This window comes from Myotis lucifugus, unplaced genomic scaffold, assembly GCF_000147115.1.
Source record: "Myotis lucifugus unplaced genomic scaffold, Myoluc2.0 scaffold_128, whole genome shotgun sequence".
Taxonomy (NCBI): domain Eukaryota; kingdom Metazoa; phylum Chordata; class Mammalia; order Chiroptera; family Vespertilionidae; genus Myotis; species Myotis lucifugus.
In genome coordinates this window covers 1,299,778-1,327,216 of record NW_005871176.1, presented here as the reverse complement: position 1 = coordinate 1,327,216, position 27,439 = coordinate 1,299,778, and the positions used below count along the sequence as shown (strand labels likewise).

Genomic DNA, 27,439 nt, shown 5'->3' with positions numbered 1-27,439 from the left:
AATCCTTGCTTTAGCAGCATTACCACATGTAGATATAGTGCATTTTCTCAGAACTAATAGAATAGGCCACTGGTATAGGGTGAAGAATGTGGAAGTTAAGTAACAGAAAATGCACGCTAGAATATATTGTTTTAAATAAAAAAGTAATTTTGAAGTCTTAATAATGGCTTTTAACATATGTGCAATATCTGTATTTTAACATTATAAAGGAATGCTTTCTGGTGGTTTTCTTGTGTACTTTGAAAACTGGTTTTTAAAATAAACTTTCCTTACTTAAGATATATACTGTATTTTGCCGAAACCGGTTTGGCTCAGTGGATAGAGCGTCGGCCTGGGGACTGAAGGGTCCCAGGTTCGATTCCGGTCAAGGGCATGTACCTGGGTTGCGGGCACATCCCCAGTAGATGTGCAGGAGGCAGCTGATCGATGTCTCTCTCTCATCGATGTTTCTAACTAACTCTCTATCTCTCTCCCTTCCTCTCTGTAAAAAATCAATAAAATATATATTTAAAAAAAAAAAAAAGATATATACTGTATTTAATTGTGCAGTTGACCCTTATAGACTATTTCACGATTTTCTCTTGGCACAGTGGTAGAAGATGAAATTGGTTATTAACCTTTTCAGTTTCACTGATATTGCTGTCTTTTAGACACTGAATCACTATATTTTTTATGTCTTTGTATGAAAGGTAGCATTAGTGAGGCCTTTAGGAGCCATGGTATTGTGCTAGTACTCTTTGCTGATTGAGGAGAAATTGGTTTTGTTTATCTTTATGGGTAGTCTCCCAGATGATGATTCTTACAGGTACTCAATAAATGTTTGAATGAATGGAAATCCTATATAATAAAACCCTAATATGCAAATCGACTGAATGGTGGAAGGACCAGTCGCTATGACACAAGGTGGAGGGGGAGGGGCGGCCAGTCGCCCCACCCACCGGTTGCCCCACAGATGGCCCTGGTCGCTGGCCAGGCCTAGGGACCTTACCCTATATATTGAGAACAGTCTCTTAGATTTAAAAATTAAAACCTGGCAAGGCTACTATAACACTGAAAAAACAGGGTGATGCATTGATGACATGCATGGACTCTGGCTTGCACATTTTATGGTCAGCCCTGATTCTGACACTTATAACTGTGTGACAAAGCCAATTATTTAACTTCTCTCTGCTTCAGTTTTTCCACCCATAAGATGGGGAAAATGGTACTACTGCCTCAGAAGGATCATGTTATGTACTGCTTTTTATAATCAGGGCAAAAAATTATAGCTGCCCATACAATAGCAAGATGCCTTTCACCTGTATGAAAAGTATGGTCACTGGTGCATGCAGCATCCCAGATTGCGAGAGGGATGTCCGACTACCGGTTTAGGCCCAACATCCCCTGAGGGGTCCTGGATGGCAAGAGGACGCAGGCCGGTCTGAGGGGGGACACCCCCCCCCCCACACACACACACACACACACACATAAATTTCGTGCACCAGACCTTTAGTAGTCTTATGTCAGCTATTAACCATATACTAGGGTGTAAACCTATTTTTGCACACCTCTTTATAGAACTTGGGCAAGTCACTAACTACTCTAGACTTCTGTTTCCCTTTCTGTGAAATGAGGAATTTGACTAGGTGGTCTCTAAAATCTTCTTCATTATAATTTAAGTCTTGCCACATTTATGGGCCTTAATGTTCAGTGAATTAGTTAATCCTTTGACCACAAAGGATTCACTTAAAATATGTCAATTACTGTATATGACAGGACATTAAATTGATGTATAACTGATTGTGGTAGAGAGAATTTCCACGTTGGTATAACTAAACCACTTTCTTCATTTTTGAATTTTTTTCAGTGCATTTGCTGAAGAAAACCCTGCAGAAATGCGAAAAGAATGGGTGGATGGAACAGATCTCTGGTAAAGGATTCAGTGGCACCTTCCAACTCTGTTTTCCCTATTATCCCAGGTAAACAAACATCTAGCCCATAATATGAAGTATTGGTCATTGTAAATTTAAAATCTGATTGTAGTTTACAGACTTGCTTAACTTATTTGACCCTTAGTACTATTACACTGAACTGAATATAAGGCAATATTGTTTTAGAGAAAAAATTTTACATGTAAGAACAGAGGAATTTTGGCTATCCTGCTAGAACTTATCGTTAACCACATGTTCCTGAAATCAAGTACTGAATTCTTCGTGATCCATGGCAGTAATTTTGATGTTTATTCCTTCTTTAATAAGCAATTGATGATGACAGGAAGACTATTAGAGGGTTATACATATGTTTTAATTGTCTTGCATCAATCAAGTAGGGAAAACATTGGCTGCTTCCAAGAATCCTAATCTGCCTTCTTCATACTGTGGAGACAGGGACATTTACTTGGAAACCTGTGTTATCTCTTCATTGAGCCAAAAAAATGTATTGAACACCATTGGGCCAAGCATTGTTCTATGACGCCATGCTATATAGCCTTCTTATACTTACATTTCTAGTAACATTTCATGACATGTACCACAAAAGCCTTATTTTAGCAGGAATATAAAGTGTAGCTTTCTTATTCTTTGTGTGCAAGCATAAGTGTTACTGGGTGAATGCATATTAAAGTCATACACATAAAATGTGATGAATCAATTTATTGCCCTGGCCATTGTGGCACAGTTGGTTGAGCATTGGCCTGTGCACCAAAAGGTCACTGGTTGGATTCCCAGTCAGGGCACATACCCCGATTGTGAGTTCAAGGCCCAGTCGGGATACATACTGGAGGCAGTGATCAATGTTTCTCTTTTACATCATTGTTTCTCTCCCCGCTTCCTCTCTCAAATCAATAAAAATGTAGTTTTCTTTTTTGTTTGTGTGTTTTTCTTAAAGGATCAATTTTATTAAGTGTAAGGAGGAAGGGCATGAGGTATGGTCTGGGACTTTAATAGATTTGTCATAACTTTGTGTGTTCAAAATAGGTTCAATTGTAACCTGATACTTGTAACCTAACTTCATATCTTTGGGGAAGCTTGGAGGAAATGGGGGAATATCAGGAGTATTCAGAGAATATGCATCTAGTTTCACGTTCTTTTTTTTTTCCCCATAGCCCAGGAGTTCTATTTCCAAAGAAAGAGTCAGATGAGTCTCAAGATGAGGATGAGGATGAGGATGAAGATGAAGATGACTCATCAGAAGAAGAATCTGAGGATGAAGAACCTCCTCCACCTAAGAGGTATGGATATGTGAAAACCCTCTAACTCAGAAGCCTTCTCACATTCTCTGTGTAACATTTGAACTTGTATTCTTGAAAATTCGGGGGCTCTGAACTTAAGAAATCAAGCCTGTGAATGTGTAATTTACTCTTTGGTCAAGCTTGTAAATATATCCATAGTTTGGTTATTCAAAGAAAACAAATTTCTTAGGAAAAACATGATGAAATTATGTGTAGACTTCCATGAATTGGTTGAATTTTATACAATTTGGATAAGGCCTTTAGTTATGAAAACATAATAAATTATATTTCTATTCTTTTTTTGTTTTAAGTCCTCACTTGAGGATACATTTATTGATTTTAGAGAGAGAGGACGAGTGAGAGAAAGAAACATCAATGTGAGAGAGAAACATCGACAGTTTGCCTCCCTTATGAGCCCTGATGGGATTGAACTGCCAACCTGCGTATGTGTCCTGACTGTAAATCGAACCTGCCACCTTTTGGTGTACTGGAGGACACTCCAACCAATAGAGCCACCTGGCCCGGGCTACATTTCTATTTGTAGCATAAGTGACTTCTACGTAGTCATTTCTTTTTTCGTAAAGTATCTGGTCATCCTGGCAAAGTGGATCTCTCAGGTGCTAAGTGACTGCCTTTGCTCTTTGTTTCACAGGTTGCATAAGAAAACCCCAGCCAAGTCATCAAGAAAGGCTGCACCCATGAAGCAGAGAGGGTCTAAGCCTGTGCCTAAAGTCCCTGCTGCCCAGCGAGGGAAAGCCAGGCCCCTGCCCAAGAAAGCCTCTCCTAAGGCCAAAACTCCTGCCAAGAAAGCCAGACCCTCACCCTCAGTCATCAAGAAACCCAGTGGTGGCTCTACAAAGAAGCCTGCGGCCAGTGTGCGGAAGGAAGTGAAATTGCCTGGCAAGGGCAAATCCACCATGAAGAAATCTTTCAAAGCAAAAAAGTAAATTTTATAGGAAAAAAGGGTATTGTGATGAAATTTAAAATCTTATTTTCTAAGGTCAGTGTGCATTTATTTTAGTTTTGATGCTTTTAAAATTACATTTGATCCCTCCGCTCTGAACTTGTGAGGAGGGAATATAAATAAACCGGTTTAGGTATTTGTTCGCTTTAGGCACTGTCCTGGGTGCCTGCCCCTTCCTTTAGTTCTTTTAATTTCTGCGATAATTCTGGACTTTCCTGAACTGTATAATCTATACTTGTTCTTTTTTCCCCGTACACCCAACCTTTTTTTTAATGGTCAGTCTTGGCTTTTCTTATCCCTCCTAATTCTATCTAAACAGTTGCAGTGATTTTTGTATTTGTAGAAGGCATCGAGAAGAGAATGCTGGTCAGGTCCTGGAAGTAGAGGGAGGCAGAACAGCACTGACTGAACTGTAAAGCCCTGCCTGGAGACTCCAGTTACAGCTATAGTAGTTAATCTTATTTATACAACCACTCCACTAGCCCTTTCTCTCTAACTATAAACACAGAGATGTCTTAGCTTTGGGAATAAGCCAAAAACATGATCTCATAGATTCTGAAGATGCAGGACTCCTCTGGGCCACTTTTCACTTTGATGATTTCCAGGTATCTTTCACTGGCCCAGGGTATTGCATTCCCTTAACAGCAAGCACAAGTTCTCTCCACCACTTGGTTTTGGATTGAAGGGGAATATAAGAATATATTTAATTTGTGATTTTTGGTGTCACCTGTGTTAAAAAAAAATCAAAACAAAATCAGATGTTTAAATATATTTTTTAATATTTGGAGCATGAATTCTCACTTCTTATTTGCCTTTTTTATAAGGAAATGTTGGAGAGTTACATTGTTGCTAATGTAGAAATGCTAAGTGGAAAAACACAATTTGCGAAAATAAACTAGATTCCAGATTCATGTATGGGTTCTTTTCCCCTTTTTTCCACAGCACTTTCGATATCAAGCAAGTGGCTTCCTTTTTGAGATGTTGTGTTTTGATTGTTTTTTTTTAAAGAAATTAAATGAAGCCAAACTACCTAACCTCTTATTTGTATTTGTTTTAGTATTGTGAAGTTGTGTTAAATAGTACTGGCTTTCTACTTGAAAAACATTGATTCGGTTATCATTTATCTTCCCTGTGGCACTTGACATTTTATTGTCTTAAACTTTTCTGTGTACATCTTCTGGCCCCTGAGTGCTGCCAGAAGCAAAGATGTTTGTTTTATCCATTCCACTGGCATTGTCTCCTGGGATCCCTTCTGCAGCCTGAAGTGTGGCTGGGAAATGGACTTGAGAAGGTTGGCTTGAATTAGATTCATAATTATGTGTGATCCCATCATGAGTTCATTGGAATTTGTGTTGCATGTAAGGCAATCTTTCCTGTTGTAAATCTTCCTTTTTTAATGTACATATATTTTGAAAAATATGAATAAACATGAAATTTTAAAAGCTGCTGAATTGTAGCTTATATTTAAAGGTTTCTAGTATAATCTCAGAAATAGCTAAGTATTATCCTTACTTTGAATCTTTTCTACTCTTTGTAATAGCCGCCATCGATTTCCTTTTTCTTTTTCTTTTTTTTTTTTTTTTTTGAGGGGGGTGCGGGGGGAGAGAGAAACATTGATGTGAGAGTGAAACATCTATTGGCTGCCTCCTGCACATCCCCTACAGGGAATCAAGCCCACAACCCAGGCATGTGCCCTGACTGGGAATAGAACCAGCAACCTTTTGGTGCCTGAATGATGCCCAACCAACTGAGCCATACCAGCCAGGTTTCCTTTTTATTTTATTTTTTTTAAAATATATTTTATTGATTTTTTACAGAGAGGAAGGGAGAGGGATAGAGAGTTAGAAACATCGATGAGAGAAACATTGATCAGCTGCCTCCTGCACATCCCCTACTGGGGATGTGCCCACAACCAAGGTGCGTGCCCTTGACCGGAATCGAACCTGGGACCTTTCAGTCCACAGGCTGACACTCTATCCACTGAGCCAAACCGGTTACAGCTGTTTCCTTTTTAAATACAAGCTCTAGTTGATGTGCTTTTTAATTCTTATATGGATAGTAAATAATTTTTCTAGATATATTGAACTCAATTATTTATAAGAGGTTTAAAATGTTTTTTATTTTATGAAGGTCCTTGTTTTTAAGATCATAGATCCTAGTTTTTAATGCCTAATGTTCAGATAGGTCCTTGGATTAATTCCAGAAAATAACCCTAATAAAATAACCCTGTTACATTGTTCGGCAGGTAATTATTCTAATAGTATGGGTGTTAGGTATCTGTGCTAAGAATTCTCTACTCTTCTGGAATCAAAAGTAGGATTTTGGTTGGTTTCTCTGTTTTATGATGTTACTTTAAAAAAAGATGTCCTGAACAGGCACCTGGTGACTACATTGTCCATTAGATGCTCAAGATGTGCCATACTTACAGAAATGTTTGGGGAATTTTTTCCTCCGGGCTTTCTAAAGGAGCAGAACGCATAATTTTTTTTACTTTTCTTGTTAAAGAAAGGAAAACAGAAAACCCAAGAGAGAATCACAGCAATTTCTAGCACAGATCAGTGGCTTCAGTACTCTCCCTTGAGGTTTACTGAGTCAATTACAGTGTTTCATAAACTCTTACACCACCTACAAACTATCTTTGATAAATGCATCTCAGAAAGTGCTGGGAGGAAGATTGTTGGCTTCTTCACCTACTGAGAGACAAGGGATACTTTGCATAAAAACGTAGAGACCTTTCATTAGTAATATAAAAGCATTCCACACAGGTAGACCTCCTCCCCCATTTTTACCATCCACAGGAATTAAAGGAAGCCTGGTCCAGTATAAATCTTAAAAAGATGTACATTTTTATTATGTCTACTGGGTATAAAAGAGCTAGGTAATATATTAATACCTTTGACTTTTTTCATCATTCCTCTTTTACAAAATTTTGTCAGCTCTAGTCTAGGTTTGCTAACTTATTCTTACTAGTATACTTTCTTATACCTGCTTTAGAGAACCTATGAAATTCTTCTTTAGGCTCAGATCCTCTTGCCATCCTAATATATCAGAAGAGGTTAAGCCCGACATACTCATGAACTGCATTTAGCCAACTAAGAAACTAAAAATTCAAGAATATGGTTAAGGTTTCCCATTTTTAGAAGCTGCAAAGTCACATCAGTTACTTTATTTCTCTTTTGTTTAAACAAAAACTCTTAATTTTACCCATGAGTGAAATCTTACTGTTAATTAGAAAAAGGCCATGATTAAATCCCCTAGAGCAGTGGTCGGCAAACTGCGGCTCACGAGCCACATGCGGCTCTTTGGCCCCTTGAGTGTGGCTTTTCCACAAATCACCACATGCGGGCGCGCGCGTACAGTGCGAAAAAATCCTTGGGCCCCCCCTGCGCAGAAAGTTTTTTTTTTGGGGGAAGGCCCCCCCCCCAAGGGGCCAAAAAAACCCCCTTGTTGCCTCCCCAACCCGCAATTTTCCCGACAAACTGCTCTAGAGCAGTGGTTCTTACTAAATTGATGCCTCACTTCATAACAAAGAAACAGAATTTCCGGAGGATGAGGCCCAGAAATCAGGATTTTAAAAAATTCCCAGGTGATTCTAATGTGCAGCCAAGGTTGAGAACCACTGCCCTAGAGGTTCTGATAGACATTACTTTCCAGCATGTAGAGTTGCTTTTGCCTTTTCCTGGTAGAACAGGTGGTCACTCAGTTCTGCAGAGCTGAGGCTAAAGAACCAGAACTGTTGGACCTCTTGGCTAAGGAACTACTTCACAAAAATCAGCTTAGAGGCCGTTAGAGACCAGTCTAAAGTATCCCTCACAGCACTGTTTTCTTTTTTAAAAAAAAAATTTTTTTAATTGATTTCAAAGAGGAAGGGAGAGGGAAATAGATAAAAACTTCAATGGTGAGAGAATCATCGATCGACTGCCTCCTGCACGCCCCTTACTGGGGATCAAGCCTGCAATCGGGCATGTGCCCTGACCAGGAATCAGACCTCAACCTCCTGGTTCATAGGTCGACGTTCAATCACTGATCCACACTAGCTGGGCAGTTTTCCTTTTTTAAGAAATTAATCTCTACTATCTTTATTACTATATTTTTCCTTCTATCATTTCACCCATGGGTCTTAACTTCAATGGCTTTTTTTTTTCTATTGGAGAAATTTCCTACCTTTGATTATTTAAATGTATTAGCTTAGTTTTAATTGTTCCTGATTTGTTTTATCAATAGCTGGTATGTCAAAGGAGGCTTCAAAGGGTACCTTCCCGGGCCATTTTCAAAAATTGCAACTCTCGATTCATACTATATATGAATGTATAATTAACTATTTCTTGTTAAATCTCTGCTTAGCAAAGAGACCTTTATGGTGCCTTGAATAGTTTGATAAAGTGTAACTAAGTTTTTGTTATAATGGTGGTAACAGCTAACACTGAGTTTCTTCTATATGTCCGGCACTGTACATATATTAATTTCCTTGTTTAACTCAAGCAACCTTATGAAACACATCTCGTCTAGCACAGCCAGAGGTGAACCTGAGGAGGGGGCAGTGAAGTATTAAAGAAGACAGACAAGAGAATATAGTTGGGGCCAGGTGGGACACTGTTCTCGGATGAAGAGACTGTGACACAGCCTGCAAGCCGAGTCTTTATTTTATAGTCAGATCCCACGAGGCAAAGCAGGGCGTGGTCAAGATGTTTACAATGTTCTGGCGAGTTTCAAATCTAATTACATGCACCTGAGAACTCTATATCAAGCTTTGTTTTGGCAGCTCTTGCTGCACCTCCCGCAGCCTACATCACTTAGCCACCTGGGACCACAGGTTCGGACCATAAGGTCAAGCTTACAACCATAGCCTTTGGCTATAATTGTGCTGGGATGGCTTTGCCCTCCAAGCTGTGACCTGCACGTGACTTTGCCATCAGAGGACTGTGCCCTCTCATTAGTCCGAGGCTTGAACCTGTCTAAACTCTCTAGCTGCTCTCCACAACCCTATGAGATGATAATTGTTTATTATTCCTATTTTATAGAAGGGAAAGCAGGCACAGAGTGAGATTCAGAAGCTTACCCCAGGTTGTAGCAAGTGACAAAGCCAGAATGAATCTCAGGGACTGAATGCAGAGCCATCTCTAGCTGCTCTGCTCAACTGTCTCCCTTTGGCAGTTTTTCAAGCTCCTAAATTCTCTCCTTGTCCTGCAGCCCAGTGACTCCATGTTCTATTCATGGAAAAGAAAGGGCTGCTTTGGAAGGAGGATTTTTAAATGAGATGAAATTACTAAGTTTGCTAATAGGAGTCATGACTTTTGTTTTAAGAAGTCTGTTAAGAACTATTAGAATTAGATTTTGGATTACTAAGCTGCCCTAAGTTTTTTTGGGGGGACACTGCACAAGTACTTGGCCATTCTCAAATCCTAGCCATGGGACAGGACACTTCCCGGCTTCTTCACAATGTATCACAGGCAAATTCTTTTCATTCACGGGGTGCTGATGCTTGCGAGAGCTTTTCCTCCAGGATCCACAGCTTCTATCAGAACTTCTGTGTTGCTAAGTGAGCAGCTTTCTCACTCTTTATAAACTGTTACGTGTGCTTTAGGAGGCCTACCAAGAGAAATTCCACAGTGGGACTGTGACAACTGAATTTTTTGGACATGATACCTGTTTAGTAATCATGAGCTGGAATATTTGAAATCCTTGCTCGTATACTGATGATTCTGAAAGAAACCTTACTCATCCAGTCTCTCCTGTCTTTGCTTTGTTTGCTCAATACCAAAGGATACTTTCCCTAAAATCCAGAGTTAGACAACATTCTTGCTTATCCATTTTACTGATTAAGGACTTCTCGTGTCAAACCTAAATCCCTTACGTCCGTGGTCGGCAAACTGCGGCTCGAGAGCCACATGCGGCTCCTTGGCCCCTTGAGTGTGGCTCTTCCACAAAATACCACATGCAGGCGCGTATGTACAGTGGGAATGAAACTTCGAGGCCCATGCGCAGAAGTCGGTATTTTGTGGAAGAGCCACACTCAAGGGGCCAAAGAGCCGCATGGGGCTCGCGAGCCACAGTTTGCCAACCACTGCCTTACATTGTTTGTGTGGTTTAAATTTGCTAGTATAGTGTGTAGAATAAGTTTTAATCAATTCCAAATTGAGATTGAAGGCTGGTTCCAGTATGTCACTCAGCCCAGCCTCCTAACGTGTAGCTGTGGTCCTACCAGTGGTCTGTGGAGACTCTGTCACTAACGCACCGGCATGGCCTTGGACAAGCCTCGTCCTCTCCCTGAGCCTTCATTTCCTCATCTGAAAAACAAAGGGGGTTCGAATCCACAATCATGTTTAAGAATAGCCACCCAGAGACAATGTGAGATTATTAAATATCAAAGATTGAATCATGTTCTCTACACACTGGTTACCAAGGCATTTTAGGATTTGGGGAGAAGAGGGAGAGGATTTTTTAAAATAAATGAACTAGAATGTCCAATTTTGTAAGAGTTCAGTTTTGTTGTTTAAACTACCATTTATTATAGTTTTCCTATTACTAGGCTCTTTAATCATACTACCTCACAAATAGAAAAGATATGTGGCATTATCCCCACTTTTCAAAAGCAATTAAATTTAGCAGATTTCCCCAAATTGAACATGTAATAAGTGATGGGTTTACACCTGCACCTAGACATTCATTCACCTTTCCTCCACACCTTCTTAGAAGTTTTGTGCACTGACAGCTCAGGTAGCAGGGCATATGGCAACAAGGTACAAGAGAGTCGAACAGAAAGATCAATGGGCCGTGGCTAGCAGATTTTTGGGTTATTTTAACAGATTTTAAAATCAGGTTTCAAACTGCTAGGAGTTTACTTGTTTAAAAATGAGCAAGAAAAAGAAATGTATACATTTTTAAGTTTCAAATGCCAGGGAGCAGGAGAGAAGAGAAGTCAGTGGGTAAGAGACAGGAGTGCCTTATAAGCTGGGGCCACCGGGCCTAGGCAACCATTAGTTGTCACTTGGGCCATACCTGGGGCCTTAGCTGGCTCTGGATGAAGAGTGGCTACAGGGAAAACTGGCCACTCGATGTGCAATCTTTGCTTTTCAATCTCTATTGAATATTGTTACCAGTTTATGGTTTGCAGCAGGTGTTATTTTAAATAGTATTTGATATTGCCTGCCTTTCTTTACTTTCTGAAATGTATCCCTAGACTCGTGTTTTATTTGTTTCTGGCAACAAGGTCTCTAATAAGTGTTTCTGAGAAGGGGTCCTCTTTATTTTTTATTTATTTTAAATATATTTTTATTGATTTCAGAGAGGAAAGAGATAGAAATACCAATGATGAGAGAGAATCATTGATCGCCTGCCTCCTGCACACCCCGTACTGGGGACTGAGCCAGCAACCCAGGCATGTGCCCTTGACCGAAATCGAACTGGGACCTCCTGGTTCATAGGTCGATGCTCAACCACTGAGCCATGCCAGCCAGGCAAAGGTATCCTCTTTAGACCTGTACTTTCCAGTTAGGAATGTACTAGGACCCATTCCTCGTTCCCCAAATAGGGTACAGGTTGCAACAAGATAACATAGTGCCAGTTTCTGGGGCACCCGTTGTATTCCAAAGTATTTGGAGGGAATGCCGTTATATTAATGGTAATATTGAACCAAATGGAAGGGAGTGCAAAGTCCACAATAGTTAATAAGATAAAAAAGATTTCCTAGAACTAAAGCAGCAGCAGCACTTTAGGCTCCACCAGGTGGTCCCCAGGGAGTGCACATTCACTCTCAAAACAGAATGACTGCCCTACCCATGACCCCCAGCGTCAAGGCTCCTGCAGGCTGTGTCCCCTTTGGAACTAACAGCACAACCTCAGGCAAGTTGCTTAATCACAGCCTCTCAAGTGGGAAGGTGAGAGTCGAACTGATTACATTTCTTGGATCCTCTAACCTCCACACCTATCCAACCAGAATACCCAGGAAGTAGAATCTGACCCTGCAGTGCTGTGGTCTGCCGTTTGAATGGATGAAAAGGAATCTTACTGAAAGGAATCTTACTGTAATCACTGTATCAGTCTGCTCGTGCTGCCGTAACAATTATTTTCTCACAGTCCAAATTCAAGGTGTCAGCAGGGTTAGTTCCTCCAAGGGCTGTGAAGGAAGGACCTGTTCCAGGCCACTCTCTGTGGCTTGTGGATGGCCACCTTCTCCCTGTGTCTTCACACCGTCTCCCCTCTGTAGGTGTCTGTGTCCAGGTTTCCTCTTCCTGTAAGGACACCGGTCATACTGGGTTAAGGCCCGCTCCAGGAACCTCATTTTAATTTGGCTCTTTACAGACCCTAGCTCCAAGTAGAGTCACGTTCTTATATTGATTGGGGAGGTGGACGCACAATTCCACCCATAACACATCTTAGAATTTTTTAAAATTTCCATTCTAGGTTACTGTTTTTGAGGGTGCAGTATAGGGGGTAAGTTGCAGAGGCAGCCATAAGGAGAAACCTGAGAGAATGGAACAATGGTGCTCAAGGTTAAAAGTAACTCTCAACCCGGGGAGGTGTTACTGAGGAGACGGAGGGAAGCGTGTGCCGTAAAAACCAGGTGTGGGTGATGCTGTGCCCAGGCTTGTTCCAAGCACCCCATCTTAGCTCTAGTTTTCAGTTCTATTGTAGGATATTGGCTTTGAAATGATGTGATGTTACATCCCACTCACATTTGCCAGCTGGCAACCCCAGTGCCAGATTCTGGGATTTCAGAGAAAGGGGTAAATGGGTGAAAGCAAGCTCACACCTGTGTGATTTAGTCATTGTCATTGACTCATCCGGAAATACCATGACATAGCCATGTGTCCTAACATGTTCAGAGATCATCACCTCACCCCACCCCACCCCCCAGCTTGCCTTTTTTGTCATTCCCTCCCCGGCTTAATCTAGGTGAGTTCTTTGGGCTTCCTGCAAAAGTGAGTCATTAATCTAACGGTTGACATTCTGTACCTAGTGGTGGCTCTTGAGAGCTGTGTTGTCAGGAATGTGGGATTAGACAAATGGGGCAGGTAAGGATGCAGCGATGGCTGTTCTAGGCTGCAGTCCTGAGTGGGACTAGGTTGGCTTGCCCAGGAGATGGCTGACACACACTGAAGCATGTTTCCTCTGATGCAAACCTCTGAACTTGTACATCTAATGTATCATTAGTAAGTCTACATGCATGGTAGAAGCTTGGAGTGTCTGTGCTGTTAGTGGAATTAGATCAATTGAATTTGGTAACCCAGGGGAATAGCTCACATGGGCAGTTACATTACTTTGATACAGAAATAAAAATGAAGGAATAAACTTCAAATGTATAAATGCATTTGGTTTTAAAACACTGTATTCCTATGTGGGGGTGAAGACCGATAAAAAAGGAATCCTTGAAGGTTGTAAAGTCAAGAGTGAATGTCACATACCTCTGTCACACATTTATCTTTCCAGGCCTGGTTTCCATAGTGTTTGTTTTTTTGTAAATCTGTATCCCCAGGACCTAGCACAGTACCTGCCACTCAGATCTTGGCCCTCTGTCCCCTTCTCCTGAGAAAGATTTAGAAGGCAGAATTACCCCTTTGGTTTGACTATTTCACTATCTGAATTTAATTCCTGTCTTTCCCCCCACCCCCTTTTTAAAAAATTTTGACTTGAAACCAATTCCTGTCACTATTTTTTTAAAATATATTTTTATTGATTTCAGAGATGAAGGGAGAGGGAGAAGTAGAAACATCAATGAATGATGAGAGAGAATCACTGATCTGCTGCCTGCACAGCCCCTACTGGGGATGGAGCCCGAAACCCGGGCATGTGCCCTTGACCAGAATCGAACCTGGAACCCTTCAGTCTGCAATCTGATGCTCTATCCACTGAGCCAGACCAGCTAGGGCTCTTGTCACTATTTTAAAAATTGTATGCATCAGATCGAATTGTATATATCAGAAACGTGTTAGAGCCAGGAGTTAATAGAATTGTGGCTGTGTTGTTTTCTCTGAATTGTCTCAAAATGGACTGTGGATCTAGTAATTGGCAAATCCTCTATTTAAAATTTTTAGGAAGCTAGTAAGAATTACCCCTTTTTTAAAAAAAGAATTAACCCTTTATTCTTTATGTACCCTGAGCTTCATAAATTAGAGTTTTTGGAGAGCAGGACCAATTTGTAAACCATCTCGATCCTTCTCATTCCTGGGCTCAAGGCTGTCACATGGCCTCCTCACTGAAGGGTTTCCCAGAGCACCTGGCATGTGGAAGTCAATAAACACTTGCCATTCAATCATGTACAAAAGACACTTAAGAATAAACGCCAAATCTAATACCAGCTAATATTTACTGAGCACTTCGCTTACTATGGTGCGGTATGGGTCAGGCATTGTGCCAAGCACTTGGCCCACGTTAACTCATTGGAATCCTCCCGTCCCTGTGAGTCAGGTGTTAGTAACTCTTACAGAAGAGTCACTCGGGGATCAAAGCATTAAGGTGTTTGCCTGAGGTCCCATTTGGTGAATGTGTAGTGCCCAGACTTGGGACCACGCCTGTAACCATTACACATCACTGCTGCCTCTGGAAGGCGTTCAGAGGCTCTGGGGAGACAAAGGGGATGCCTGGTACCCAGGCTTGGCTCAACCCTGCCTCCTTCCCGCCTCCCCTGAGGTCCTCAGACCCAGGCCAAGTCTCTCTCTGCCAGGGTGCCCACCTCAGCCTTTGCTCCCCCCTGGCCCTGAGCACCTGTGTCCTGGCTTTTCTGGGGTGTCACCGGGTTTGCGATCTGAGTTTGGGCACCTGGAGAGTAGAATGCCTGGCCTGATGGGAACAAGAGTGCTCTCCAGCTCAGAGCTGTCAGGGACACTTCTGGCTCGATTTGCGCAGCCGTTTCCCCTGCTGAGTCGATTTCCCCATCGAAGTGGGCTTCCTTGTAACCGAAGGGCAGGGTCCCGGCCCATGTACAATGATCAGTGTTCATGAGGAGACTTCTTGATGCAGGTCCTGAGCTTGGCAGGCTCAGATAATCCTCTGAGAAGGGCTCGGAGGAAGACGAGCTACCCCCGCCCAACCCCAGGTGAGGGAAGGGAGGGTGAGACTGGCCGGGCTCCGCGGGACGGGACCCCGACCTCGTTCATTTGCTCGCAGGCTCTGCCCTTCGCACTGGGGATGGACTCGCCTCCTGACCAGAACGGCTGGCTCTCTAGTTAGAGGAGTGGGACGACTAGCAAGAGGCGCGAGGGCTCCGCAGTGGGCGGAGGAGTCCGTCCCTGGTGGTCAGGGAAGGCTTCCTGGAGGAGGAGGACCGCTGGAGCAACTTGGATGGCAAGGGGGGGCTAGCCAGGGGGCGGGACGGGAAGGACTCTCCGGGAGGGGGGACCGTCAGCGAGGCTTTGGGCAATGGGAGACCCCAACCCTGGAAGAGGCGCCCTCGGAGGGCGGGGACTCTACCCCCTACCCCCAACCCTCTAAGGCGGAGTGCGAGCTGAAGGGGGCGGTGCCAGGGCCCCTCGCGGCCGCTGATTGGGCGGTGCGGACCCGAGGGGAACCCCCTTCTACGGGCGCTGATTGGTGGGAGAGGGCCGGGCTCCGCCGCCAGGTGATCCGAATGCTGGTTCCTCCGGCCACGTGGGGGCTGCCGGGGGCGGCGGGCGGCTGAGCGGGAGGTGGAGACCCCGCGGAGCTGCGGCGACGGGACTGAGACGCGGCGGCCGCGGTGAGTGAGCGCCTGAGAGCCGGGAGCCGGGAGCCGGGAGCCGGGCCAGGCAGGGGGGCGGCGGGTGCCGGGCTCGGTCCTCCCGCGCAGAGATGGGGGAGGGTCTCCGGTGGCGAGGAGCACCTCTGCTCCTCCCTTCCGTCACCCCCCCTCACCCATCACCGTCACCCTCACCCACCTCTGCCCTTGCTTCAACACCATCATCACCCGTCACCCCCGCCGGCCCTTCAAGCGTCTGGCTCGCTCGCCCCTCGGTGGGTCCGGGGAGTTCCTCTTGCCCCGGGCCGGGGCTGCCCTGGAAAGCCCCTCGCAGCGCTCCCCCAGGAATCCGCAATCGTAGGGATGATCACCCGCCATGGAGCCGCTTTGCCCTGCGGCGGCCCCTCCTGAAAACAGCACGTTCCGCGCAGGTCGTGTTTGGAGAGGCCGTCCTCGACCACCTGTGTTAGCACCCCCTTCCCTCCACACACCCTCGGCTCCTCCTCCCCTGCTGCGTTTCTCTCTGAGTCATTAACGCCCCCCCCCCATGTTGGTTTCGGGCCCCGGCCCCCCGCCGGCCTGAGCTCCACCAGGCTGCGACTTTGTTCCCCTGGCCCGGAGTCCCGCTAGGAAATAGTCTCGGAAGAAACAAATAGTCTCGGAAGAAACCAGTGCCCCCCAGGAGGTAGCTGCCGTTATTCCCCCATTTACAGGTGAGGGAGTGGAGGCTTCGAGGTGCAGTGACTTGCCCAAGGTCACACCAGCCAACCTGGTGGGACCCATAATCCAGGGACTTGGCCCTGGCCCTGGCCCTGGGCTGCGGGGTGTCCGTTTCTCTCCTCCCGGCCCAGGGCAGGTGGGGGGTGGCCCTGGAGGGTGTGTTAGGGCGGGGGGCGCATCTGTGCAGCTAAGCCAAAGGCAGTGGGGGTGAAGCAAGTGACTGAGGGGGCCCTGGCAGCCCCAGACCATCTGGCAGTTAGAGAGAGAAAGCTGCTGTTTTGCTGATCCCATCAGCCCCCCAGCCCCTGAGGTGTTGCAGCAGCTGGATAGGCTGGGACCCACCAGACTCTGAAGGTGGACACCCTGCTGGGGGAGGGGAGCCTGAGAGAAGGGCACAGCCCTGGCCTTGAGGAAGAGCCCCAGAGACCCGGGTTTGCTTCCACACTTGCCCGCCCCCCCCTTGCACCCCGTGACCTTGGGCAGGTGACTTCACCCCCCTGAGTGACCCTTTGCTAAGCCCAGACTCTGCAGGCTGAGTAGTGCCCCCGAATGCTGGAAAGGGGGCCCCCCATCAGCTGTGGTACCGTGGAGTGGGACCTCTGTCCTTGAACCCTCCAGGCAAGTCAGGGCCACCTGGGAAACCTGGGAGCAAGAGCCCCTCCTCCTTCCAAAGGTGTCCCCACAGAGAGGTGCCGGGCCCACAGGCTCCTGTGCAGAACCTCAGAAAAAACAGGCCTGGTCCAAAGAGATGAGTGGGTGTTTGTGCCTGGAACAGGCATGCAGGTCAGGGTGAGCCTGGGCAGCCCCCAACTCCAGGCCTGGGGCTGAAGGGCCCCTGCGGCTGGCAAGTGAGCGAGAGGGAGGGAGAAACTTCCAGTTTCCTGGGCGAGTTTCCAGGGGATAATGGATGGGGTGGGGCTCATGAGAGGGCCAGTGACCTCCCCATCCCCACTGCCTGGGCCTGGGCATCCCCAAGAGCCACCGCTCTGGATTCGAGGGGCGGAGGCTATGCCCAGCCCTAGACAGCTGACAGCTGTCTCCGGTGTGCGAGGGAAGGTGTTTGTCCTGACCCACGAGGCTCCTTCCCATCTTGCGTTGTCTGAGGGGCTGCGTCAGCACAGGCAGGAGTGTGCTCCGTATCCCTCCCTCCTCCGTCTCGCCTTCATCTCTCCTGTTATCTTTCTTACCCCTCACTCTTTCCACTTCTGTAGCGGCCTTTTCATCCTCTGTTCTTTCTCTCTCTCCCTCTCCCCCGTTTTGTTCCGTCTTCGCCTCCTCCGATCCTCACCGCCTTTGGGTGCAGGGCCTCCCAGCCCATGCTGCGATTAGGGAGTTGAAAGATCAGTTCACTGGAGCCCCCACCTCCGCGCCTGGAGTGGGAGCCGCGGAGCTGCGGTGCCTGTTACACGTCTAACTTCGCTTTACTTACACATAAAAGGCGTAAGCGATAATAGACGTGATGTGAAAGATGACCAGAATCAAAAAGCGTGAGGAAAAGGAGCGAGCACCGGAGGGAGGAGGCGGGAGGCGTCCAGGGGGTGGCGCAGCCTTTGTTTTCTGGCTCTGATTGCTGCTGGTGCCTCCATTCTGGCCTGAGCCTGGGGCTGAAGGTCACGGGCAGGCAGAGTAGGGGCTGTTCCCCAGCTCCCGGCGCAGTGTCAATGTCAGTCCAAAGCACCCAAAGCCTCCTTCTCCAAGGACCCCTGCAGGCGGTTGAGCACACCCACAATGCACCCATTTCCTGCCCAGCACCCTGTCTGATCCCTCCTTTCTCCTGGAATTTGGCCCTCAGGCAGGCCTCTCCTCCTGCCACGCCCTCCCAGACTGATGATCTCTATCAAGTGGGCCCAGTGAAGGAGGCACTGCAAGTGGTCCCCCCTCACTGCCTCCCAAGCTCCCTCCTGAACACCAGGCTGTGGGGCCTCCCGCCCCGTGAGACCGTGTTTGTTGGGCATCAGCTCCGAGCCTGGCTGGCATCACACTGGGTGCCTGCTCCTCCGTTCATTCCTCAGTGACTCCTCACATTATTCCAGGTTTGGGGACGAGGAAACAGCTCAGAGAGGTGAGGAGGCCTGTCCAAAGTCACACAGGATTCGGACCCACGTCGCAGGGATTGCACGTAGGCTGGTGACACCGCCAGCGGGGGTCGGGCCCAGGAAGAACGGGCTGAGGCCTCAGGGACCCGGGCGGAGGCGGTCAGCCACTCTTTCCTGCGGTGCCTTTATTCCGTGCTCACCAGCACCAGCTGTGGTCCTGCGCTCTGGTGGGAGTGAGCGCTCTCTCTGCTGGGGAGGACAGTCCCCTCCGGGGGGTTTCCTCCTCTCCTCCACTGGTGGATCTGGGAGAGGGACCCCAGGAGAGACCAGAACCGGGGCTGGGTTGGGGGTGGGGCCCCGCAGTCCCCCGGGCATTGTCCACCTTCCCTGCCTCCTGGCTCAGCATCAGTGCACTGCGTGGTGGGGGCTCGGGCAAGGGGCTGGAGTCAGGCTGAGCTGATAAGCCGGGGGCCTGTGAGGCAGCTCTAGGCGTCCAGCTCACAGGCCACCCCTGAAGGCTACAGAGCTCCTGTCCTGGAACCTGCTGTGGCTCCCCACTGCCGCAGGACAGAGCCGGCGTTCCCTAGTCCCAACCTGGCTCCGGCACGTAATGGCCCAGCTCCTTTCACTCCTCTGTGCCTTTGCAGACTGGTCTCCCTGCTGTCACACCCCTCCTCTCCGGTGGTACTGCCCCACCCCCCTGCTCTTTGTAGAAGCCCAGCCCAGAGCACAGGGGTCAATATCTGACCCAGGGCGTGGACTGCCGCACCCCTTCCTTCAGCTGTTTCCCAAACCTCACTCCGGCTGCAGTCAACTCCCAACCTGCATTTCATATCTTCCTCTCTGCTTTGTTACCACCTAGCATATTCCATGTCTTATCTAATGTCTTACTTATCTAATGTCTTTCTCCCCCACGAGAATGTTGGCTGCATGGGGGCGGGGAGGGGGGGTTATTCTGTTCAGGTCTCTGTGTCCCCTATGTCTCCAGTGCCCAGGCCTGGCTTGACACACTGCACATGCTCAGCAAGGGTTTGTCTAATGAAGGAGCTGACTGGCATCCAATGGGAGCACGGGGCTCGACTGCCTAGGAACCAGCCCTCTGCCTTGCCCTTTGCAGCCTTCTCTCCCGTGAGGCTTGAAGCTGGGCACCCTGGGGGCCATGCAGAAGGCTGGGGCAAGGGGCCGGAGGGCCTCTGACTGCGGCCCTGCCCCTCACCGACCCAGGTGCATCACCAAGTTTGCCCAGGTGGGTTTCCCACCCCTTCTCCCATGGGTGCTCTGGTGGGCGTGGGGAGGAGCTGTGGGGAGGCCCTATTTCTGTGTCTTCCCTCCCTGACCCAGGCTCGGGAATGTGTGTGTTGGCACAGATGAGATGAGGCCTGGGGGGCTGAGTGGCTTGACCAAGGCCACCTGCTGGGAAATAGCAGAGCCCGGACTCCGAGTACAGTGCTCTGCCACAGCTTACCCAGCAGAGCAGTGTGTGCTTGGGGGGGAATTTGGGGATGGGGGTCGGGAGCCATGAGCTTGACTTCCCTGCCTCCCTCCCACCCCCACCCACGCCCAAGCAGTACGTGGGTTCCTTCTCCGTGGATGACCTGGACACCCAGGAGGGCGTGTGGCTGGTGCAACAGCAGCTGTGGGCACTGAAGGTAGGAGAGCTGGGGAGGGCGCTTCGCTCGTGGGGGTCCCGGCCTTGGAATGGCCGCTGGGACCATCCATCTGATTCCCACCCCCAACCATAGAGGGAGCAAGTGAGGCCCAGGGAGGGCAGGACAGAGCCATTCCACGCCCAGGCTCCTGGGGCCACGTGCCCTATGCCCGGGACTCTCTCCCTTAGTTGGCACCAGTGTCCCCAGGGTGGAAGGCACAGCTGGGAGATGCGGGGATGGTCCTGGCTGGGGGAGGTCTGCCAGGAGTCATCACCCTTCCCTGGCTCCCGAGGGTCCATTGTCCAGGGCTCGGTCCCCTGGCAGGTGGGGGAGTTGGTTAACCACCCATAGTGACTGGGACTGAGGCTGGCTGGGCAGGGCAGGGCCTGAGAGGTAATACCTGCCCCCCACCAACTCTCTTCCACCAGGACTGTCCCCGACGCCGGGCCGTCATCCTGAAATTCAGCCTCCAGGGCCTCAAGATCTACAGCGGGGAGGGTGAGGTAGGAGCCCGGGGGTGCAGGTGAGGACTGGGCAGGACAGGTGTCCTCCAAGATGTACTTGCCTCCACGCAGGCCCTGCACTGCCCCTGGAGCCTCCCAGCTTCCCAGGCTGCTCAGGGCCTTTGGGAGTCCTCTCTCCAGGGAGCCCCCCAAGGCAAGCTCAGCAGGCAGCCGTTTCTCATCCATCTCACCCCTGATCCCGGCCCTCCAAAACCTCCAGGCAGTACCTCCTGGCCTGAGCATCAGGAACGACCCGTGAGGTTTTGGCAAGTTCCTGGGCCCCTACGTAGCCTGCCCAGCGGGCTGGGGCCAGCCTCTCATGACTGTGGAAGGGGGGTCAGACTCAGGCTGGAGGCTAGGGGGCTCCTGTTCCTTCGCCCAGCCTCTCCCGGTGCAAGCCAGCGTTTGTTGAACACTAACTGCATGCCAGACGGTACACACCAGGAGGCTGGGTGCCACCTCCTAAGACCGGTGCCCCTGGTGTCCCAGAGGTGTGCACCGAAGGGGCCCGGTGCCACTTGCACGAGGTCTCACTGACCCACCAACAGCCCCATCCCGGGGGGCGGGGAGGGCTTTACTCACCTGCCCAAGGCATCCAGAGAGAGACAGTGGCAGAGCCAGGATGCAAACCCAGCTCATCCACCTCCAGACCAGGAGTGCACCCCAGGGCCTGCCGCCCTGCCTCTGCGACCCTGCAGGCTGTGAATGCCCCGCGGTTCCAGCAGGTGGCAGAGGGAGCAAGAGATTTAAGCCCAGTAGCCAGGGAAGGATGAGGGTTTCGATTTGAAGCAGGGTTTGGGCAGGCCTGGAAGGAGGGAAGAATTCTTTCCCCCAGGAGCTGGGTGGGCCCGAAACTGGGCACGCAGGCTGGAGAGCAGGCCCGGGAGGCCTGCCAGCAGGTGTGTGGGGCACGCAGGGCTGGCTCACACTGGGCTGGCTGCTGCAGCCCCAGTGGTGGGTCTGATGGAGGCTGTCATGCCCGCTGCCTCCCCAGGTGCTCCTGATGGCACACGCCCTGAGGCGAATACTCTACTCCACCTGGTGCCCAGACGACTGCCAGTTTGCCTTTGTGGCCCGAAACCCACGGAGCCCGGCCAGCAAGCTCTTCTGTCACCTTTTTGTGGGCAGACAGCCTGGAGAGGTACCTTGGGCCCAGCCAGGGGACCACCACTGAGGCTGGGGTGGAGGGGTGCTGTGCGTCAGCATGGGGTTCCAGGGATCGAGCGGTCATGGAGGGCTTGGCCAGGCTGTCCTGAGCCCCCTCCAGACCTGCACCCATTGCCACACGGGCTCCTTCTATGCCTCTGCCCACTGAGGACTCCACAGAAGCAAGTCAGTGGCCTCAGTGTGCCTTGGAGACTAGGCCATGCACTTGGGTGTTGGAAGGTCACCCTGCCACACCTTTGCTCCTGCTGTTCCCTCTACCTGGGTGCCCTTCACCTTCTCATCCTGGCAAATTCCAACTTGCCCTTCAAGGCTCAGCCCATGTGCCTGTGCAGCCCACTGTGACACCCGTAGCCCGCCACTCCCTTCTGGGGACCTGTGACCTGTGACATGAACCACACCCTGTCATCGCTAGGCCTGTCCCTAATTGCAGACACTGGAGTTCTTCCAGAGCAGAGACTGGGCCCGGGTTCCAGTGTGCGGCTCCATGGAGCCGGCGGGTGGGCAGGTAGATCCCGGAAGTCAAAGCCAGTGTGGCCGCTGCGAACAGCAGCCTTGGCAGCCAGTTGTTCAGCAAGAAGAGGCTGGGTCTGGTTCCGTCCCGCAGCAAGCGCTGGCCGTCACCCCTGCGTGCCCAGCCCCGTGCTGGCTCCTGGAGAGAGCGTGGCTGAGACATGGCCTTGGATCTGGAGCTCACAATTCCATTGTGTGGGAATGTGTGTGCTGGGGAGAGTGCTGGGCCTTTGCCCGGGAATTTTTTTTTTTTAATATATTTTATTGATTTTTTACAGAGAGGAGGGGAAAGGGATAGAGAGTTAGAAACATCAATGAGAGAGAAACATCGATCAGCTGCCTCTTGCACGCCCCCTACTGGGGATGTGCCCGCAACCAAGGTACATGCCCTTGACCGGAATCGAACCTGGGACCCTTGAGTCCGCAGGCCGACGCTCTATCCGCTGAGCCAAACCGGTTAGGGCTGCCCGGGAATTTTTGTGCTTCCTTTTATTAAAGGAGCACAGGGAGGCAGGGATGAGGAAATGAGGCCAGAGGTGCCGTGCTCTGCCCAGGGTCACAGCAGCTCCTAAGGGACAGAGCCCAGGTCGGATGCCAGGGTCTGTGACTCCAGGCCTGGGCTCTTAGCCAGCCCTCTAAGAGGGTGCTGACCCAATGCATGGGGTGGAGTGCATGTAGCCCAGGTGTTCCCAGCTGCAAGCATGATGCCTGGAGCAGAGTAGATGCTCAGGTAGGGGAGGCTGCATGGTGGTGAGGTTTTGAGGGGTAAGTAGGCGTTTTCCCACTGACGGGAAAAGCATCCCAAGCCAAGGGGTGGCATGCCCCTTTGGGGAGTGGGTTGATGCCTAAGGTGTTGGCCGGGAGCCCTCCCTCACCGGAGCCCTCCCCGGCCCTCCCCTCCCGCTAGGTCCAGATCCTGCACCTGCTGCTCTGCCGCTCCTTCCAGCTCGCTTACCTCTCGCAGCACCCTGCGGAGCGGGCACAGCCTGAGCCCTGCCTGGGGCCCGCAGGGGATGTGCCCCTGAAGCCACTGGCCAGCCCTGGGAGGCCCCCTGGCCTAGTCCGGGAGCCCTTCGTCCGTGATCAGCTCTCACAGAACGTGCGTGCACTGGTCTCCTTCCGGCGGCTGTCAGCAGAGGGGCCCGTGGGCAGTGGGGTATGCAGCACCCAACCCCAGCCAGGGAGTGGGCAGCGGGCAGGGAACTGGGTGAGGTTTTGGCATCACGTGGAGTTGGTTGCTGGACTTCAGAGGGAGGGGCTCGCCTGACCTGATGTGGCTAGACCTGATCTGCCAACCCCGCTGGGCCCCTCTTGGTACCCTAGAAGGAGCTGCTGGGGTTGGAAGGCTGTGGGAGTGCCCGCCATTCCCGCCTGGGGAATCCCTACTGCTCCCCGACCCTGGTGCGCAAGAAGGCCATCCGCAGCAAGGTGATCCGCTCCGGGGCCTACCGCGGCTGCACCTACGAGACCCAGCTGCAGTTGTCGGCCCGGGAGGCCTGTGAGTAGCAGGAGCACGCCTGCCCCGTGCGTACCTGGGGCGCGGCCTGTGCACCTGTGTGAGTCGGAGGGAGTGGGCCCCAAAGTCTCTCTGCCAGGCCTTGCCGGCGCCCCCGAGCAGAGGCCTGTGCTGTGAGTGACTGTGTGTCGTGCCCACGTGAGTGCATCCGCGTCCGAGTGCCAGGGCTCGCAGAGGTGATGGTGTGGCTGTGGATGTGCTGAACTGGTGTGGGCTGTGCTTGTGTGTGGATGTGTCTTTTGGAGGCTGGATGTGTGGCTGCTGGTGAGGAGGGGTCATAGGGCCTGTGGGGGTGAGGTGGGCTGGGTTGGGATGAATCAGTCTCTCCCTCTGACTTCTGGATGGTCTCCATAGTTCCTGGCGCGTGGGAGGCGTGGCCGCAAGGTCCTGGTGGCCTCGCGAGCCTGGTGGAAAGTGAGGGCAGCCTGACCGAGAACATCTGGGCCTTTGCTGGCATCTCCAGGTAGGAGGGGCCTGGCCTGGCTGAATGCCCAGCCCCTTGGGGTGAGCAGAGAGATAGGCTGTGGGCGCCCTCTGCCCCTCAGGGCCCTGCCATGTAGGTGCCTATTCCTGTGCAAGGGCAGGGCGTTCCTGATCTCGGGCCAGAGTCTCCAGCATCTTGGGCCTCAGTTTCTCAGCTTTAAAGAGGGGATAACAACAGGACCTTCGTGGCCGGGCTGTGGGAGGATCAAATGAGGTCATTCCAAGAAGGAAAGACCTCAGCACCAGGCGACAGCTCCCTCAATGTCAGGTCTTTAAAATGCTTCTGACCAGGTCTTGAAATTGTCAGTTAAGGACGCCCTAGAAACCTTCTGAACGGAAGGCTAAAAGATCCCTGTCGTGGAGGCCCTGTTCTCGGACAGGTACCTTGTTTAAGATGGTATGGGCCCAGCCAGCGTGGCTCAGTGGTTGAGCACCGACCTGTGTATGAATCAGGTCACAGGGCATGTGTGTGGGTTGCGGGCTCTATCCCCCATAGTGGGACGTGCAGGAGGCAGCCCATCAATGATTCTCCCTCTCCCTTCCTCCTTGAAATCAACAACAATATATATATATTTATATTTTAAAAGATGCTCTGGGGCTGATACACCATTGCCTGGGAGCAACCTGAAACAGTCCAGACTAGAGGTCCCACATTCAGCCTCTCCCTCTGCCACCCCAGGCCCAGTGCCCTCGCCCTGCTCCGGAGAGACGTGCTTGGGGCCTTCCTGCTGTGGCCCGAGCCGGGCGCCTGCGGCCAGTGGTGCCTGTCCGTGCGGACACAGTGCGGCGTGGTGCCCCACCAAGTCTTCCGGAACCACCTGGGCCGCTACAGCGTGGAGGTAGAGTGCGGGACGTCAGCCCCCCACGTGCCCTCAGGCCCCTCACCCTCCTCTGGTCCCCCTGGGCTCTCTCTGGCCCCATCCCTTATTTACCTCCATCGGGCTCCTTAGTCATGGTCCCTGCTGCCCCCGCCCCACTGGCCCACTCAGCCCCCCCTCTACCTCTGGGCTCGCCCTTGCCCCTCTCTAGAGGCCTTAGAGGGTCCCACCAGCAGAGTCTGGGGCTAGCGTCATGCTTCACATTCTGTGGGGATCCCGGCTTGTAAGTCTGCTTTCCCACACCCTAACCATCTCTTAGCAGAGGAGGAAGCTGACTCAGGGTAGGGGCCTGCTTAAGCTCAGGCAGCCTCTGAGTCTCCAGGTCTGGAGTCTTGGATGATCACAGGTTTCCGGGCCTTTTTAGATGTGCACCCTTCCCTCCATGCTAAGTGCCTCCGTCCCGGCCAGGCTGGGAGGAGAGAGAGAGGAAATGGTGCCTGGCTGTGCTGTGACCTCCCTGAGCTCGAATTTCCTCCTCTCTCAAGTGGGGCAGGATCCCAGGCGAGGGGGTGGTTGGTGCCTGGCACCAGCCATGGGGCAGGGGGAGCTGAGACTGAAGCCCCTCCCTCCCCCAGCACCTGCCCGCCGAGTTCTCCAGCCTGGAGGCCCTGGTAGAGCACCACGCCGGGACTGCGCGCAGCCTCTTCTGCTCGCTCGACATGGGCCGCCTGAACCCCGGCTACGAGGAGCAGGACTGTGGGCCCGAGAGCAGGCCTCCCCGGACACTCCGGCCCCTTAGCCATGCCAAGTCCGAGGCAGAACTGCAGGGCCTGGGCTAGGAGGCCGGGCCCCACACCAACAGGCCTGGCCTCCCCTGGGTCCCTGGGCCTCAGCAGGCCACTCTGCCCTTCTTCCACCCCCCTGGTCAGTTCCATCCAGTCACTCAGCCCCTTGGACCAGCCTTCTATCACTTCGCTGACTGTGGCGGAGCCTGAGATTGGGGATTCTCCCTCTACATGTGGCCCCTTGAGACTGCAGGGTGGGTAGCAGATCTCCAGGCTTCCGTGAACTTGCTGGGTGGCTTGGGTGCTTGTCCTCTGGGCTTCACGGGAGCTTTCTGGGGAGGGGGGGGGGGGGGGGCAGGAAGAGTTAGTCCCAGTGGAGGGGTAGCCGCCCCTTAGGAGGCCAGGCTCGGGGGCCCTGACTGGGAGTCTCTGGAGAGCTCCTGACAGGCAGCCAGACACGGAGGGTGAGGTGCCTGGGGAGGCGGGCGGAGTGAGGTTTCACTTTGGGCCAAGGCCTGGGCGAGCCGCCCTCTCAGGAGAGACACGGAGATGACTCAGTGGAGCCTGTGGGCCCCGTCCTGGCTGCCAGTTTCTCAAGTCGTCTGAGGTAGGGAGTCTTCCCCTGAGTTCTGAGGAGCAGGGGTAGGAGCGTAGAAAGGCCAGGGTGGAGGAAGAGCCACACCACCCAAAGCCCATGTGCGGGGTGGACACCTGTGTGCAGAGAGGGACGTGAGCCATCGGGGCACAGAATCCCTGTGCAGCGCTTGGGAAGCCGGCTTGTCTGTACTCAAAACCACAGGGTGGTGATCCCGCTCACGGGGAGGGTTGCCCAGCCTCGTCCACTCCCCATGACACACACACGGTGCATTTCCTTTTGCCGCTTGACTGAGAGGGGATCGCAGTGAGCCACGGGCTTAGAGGGTGGACCAGAGTCCGGCTCAGCCTGCAGGCTGCAGGAGGTGTGGTGGCTGCCTGCGAAGTCACCTGATGAGGGGATTGCCCTCAGCGTGGCGCTGACCGGGCTGTCGGGAGCCGCCGTGCCCCTCTTAGGCTAGTTCCACTGGGGCGCGGGTCAGAGGAGAGCCATCCACAGTTAGAACTGATGTGGGCTCTGCCAGGGGGGCTTGGCCTCGATGGACAGCGAGTCACGGAAATGACCGTAGTCTGCGGGACTGATCCCGTGCTGACTGGCAGGAACCCCCTTCATTGGTAATCTTGACAGGCACTAATCTACCACGATAGGGAGGAAGCTCACTGTGGGGGAATTTCTGTTTCTAAGGCAGAGGCCTGGTCATGAATCTGGGGCTGCCCTCTCCCTCTCCTGGGAGTTGGATGTGACTTTCGGTGCCTTGCAAGTAACAGATTCTGACTCCTCCCATGAACAGCAGCCCCACAGAAGAGAAACGGAGGGAGGGTTCTGGGGAGCT

At 51.1% G+C, this 27,439-nt stretch overlaps 2 protein-coding genes across 11 annotated transcripts in view; both read left to right on the top strand.

The window, feature by feature from the left end:
• Nucleotides 1–6,768, top strand: part of HP1BP3 (heterochromatin protein 1 binding protein 3) — a 34,146-nt gene extending 27,378 nt beyond the window's left edge. For 5 of the 6 annotated variants that reach the window (XM_014460269.2, XM_023758382.1, XM_014460267.2 and 2 more), the window contains 4 exons: nucleotides 1,847–1,958; nucleotides 3,083–3,208; nucleotides 3,861–4,151; nucleotides 6,678–6,768. In XM_014460269.2, coding sequence (XP_014315755.2) covers nucleotides 1,847–1,958; nucleotides 3,083–3,208; nucleotides 3,861–4,151; nucleotides 6,678–6,753 — 605 coding nt within the window. In that variant the 3' untranslated portion in view covers nucleotides 6,754–6,768. Of the gene's footprint in view, nucleotides 1–1,846; nucleotides 1,959–3,082; nucleotides 3,209–3,860; nucleotides 5,618–6,677 lie in introns of those variants that run through there. The other variant, XM_014460266.2, reaches the window with a different exon arrangement.
• An 8,939-nt stretch (nucleotides 6,769–15,707) lies between these two features.
• On the top strand, nucleotides 15,708–26,351 carry SH2D5 (SH2 domain containing 5). 5 transcript variants are annotated; one of them, XM_014460270.2, is made up of 10 exons: nucleotides 15,708–15,846; nucleotides 19,699–19,827; nucleotides 20,147–20,230; nucleotides 20,659–20,733; nucleotides 21,728–21,874; nucleotides 23,318–23,566; nucleotides 23,734–23,908; nucleotides 24,281–24,389; nucleotides 25,089–25,248; nucleotides 25,863–26,351. In XM_014460270.2, exons 2-10 carry the CDS (start codon nucleotides 19,741–19,743, stop codon nucleotides 26,064–26,066), a joined length of 1,290 nt encoding a protein of 429 aa, XP_014315756.1. In that variant the 5' UTR covers nucleotides 15,708–15,846; nucleotides 19,699–19,740; the 3' UTR covers nucleotides 26,067–26,351. The 5 variants fall into 5 exon arrangements, with proteins under 5 accessions (XP_014315756.1, XP_023614118.1, XP_023614119.1 ...); XM_023758350.1 differs by lacking the exon at nucleotides 15,708–15,846 and having other exon boundaries at nucleotides 19,130–19,827; nucleotides 20,150–20,230; XM_023758351.1 differs by lacking the exon at nucleotides 15,708–15,846 and having other exon boundaries at nucleotides 19,130–19,827; nucleotides 23,318–23,509.
• The last annotated feature ends 1,088 nt before the right edge of the window (nucleotides 26,352–27,439 follow it).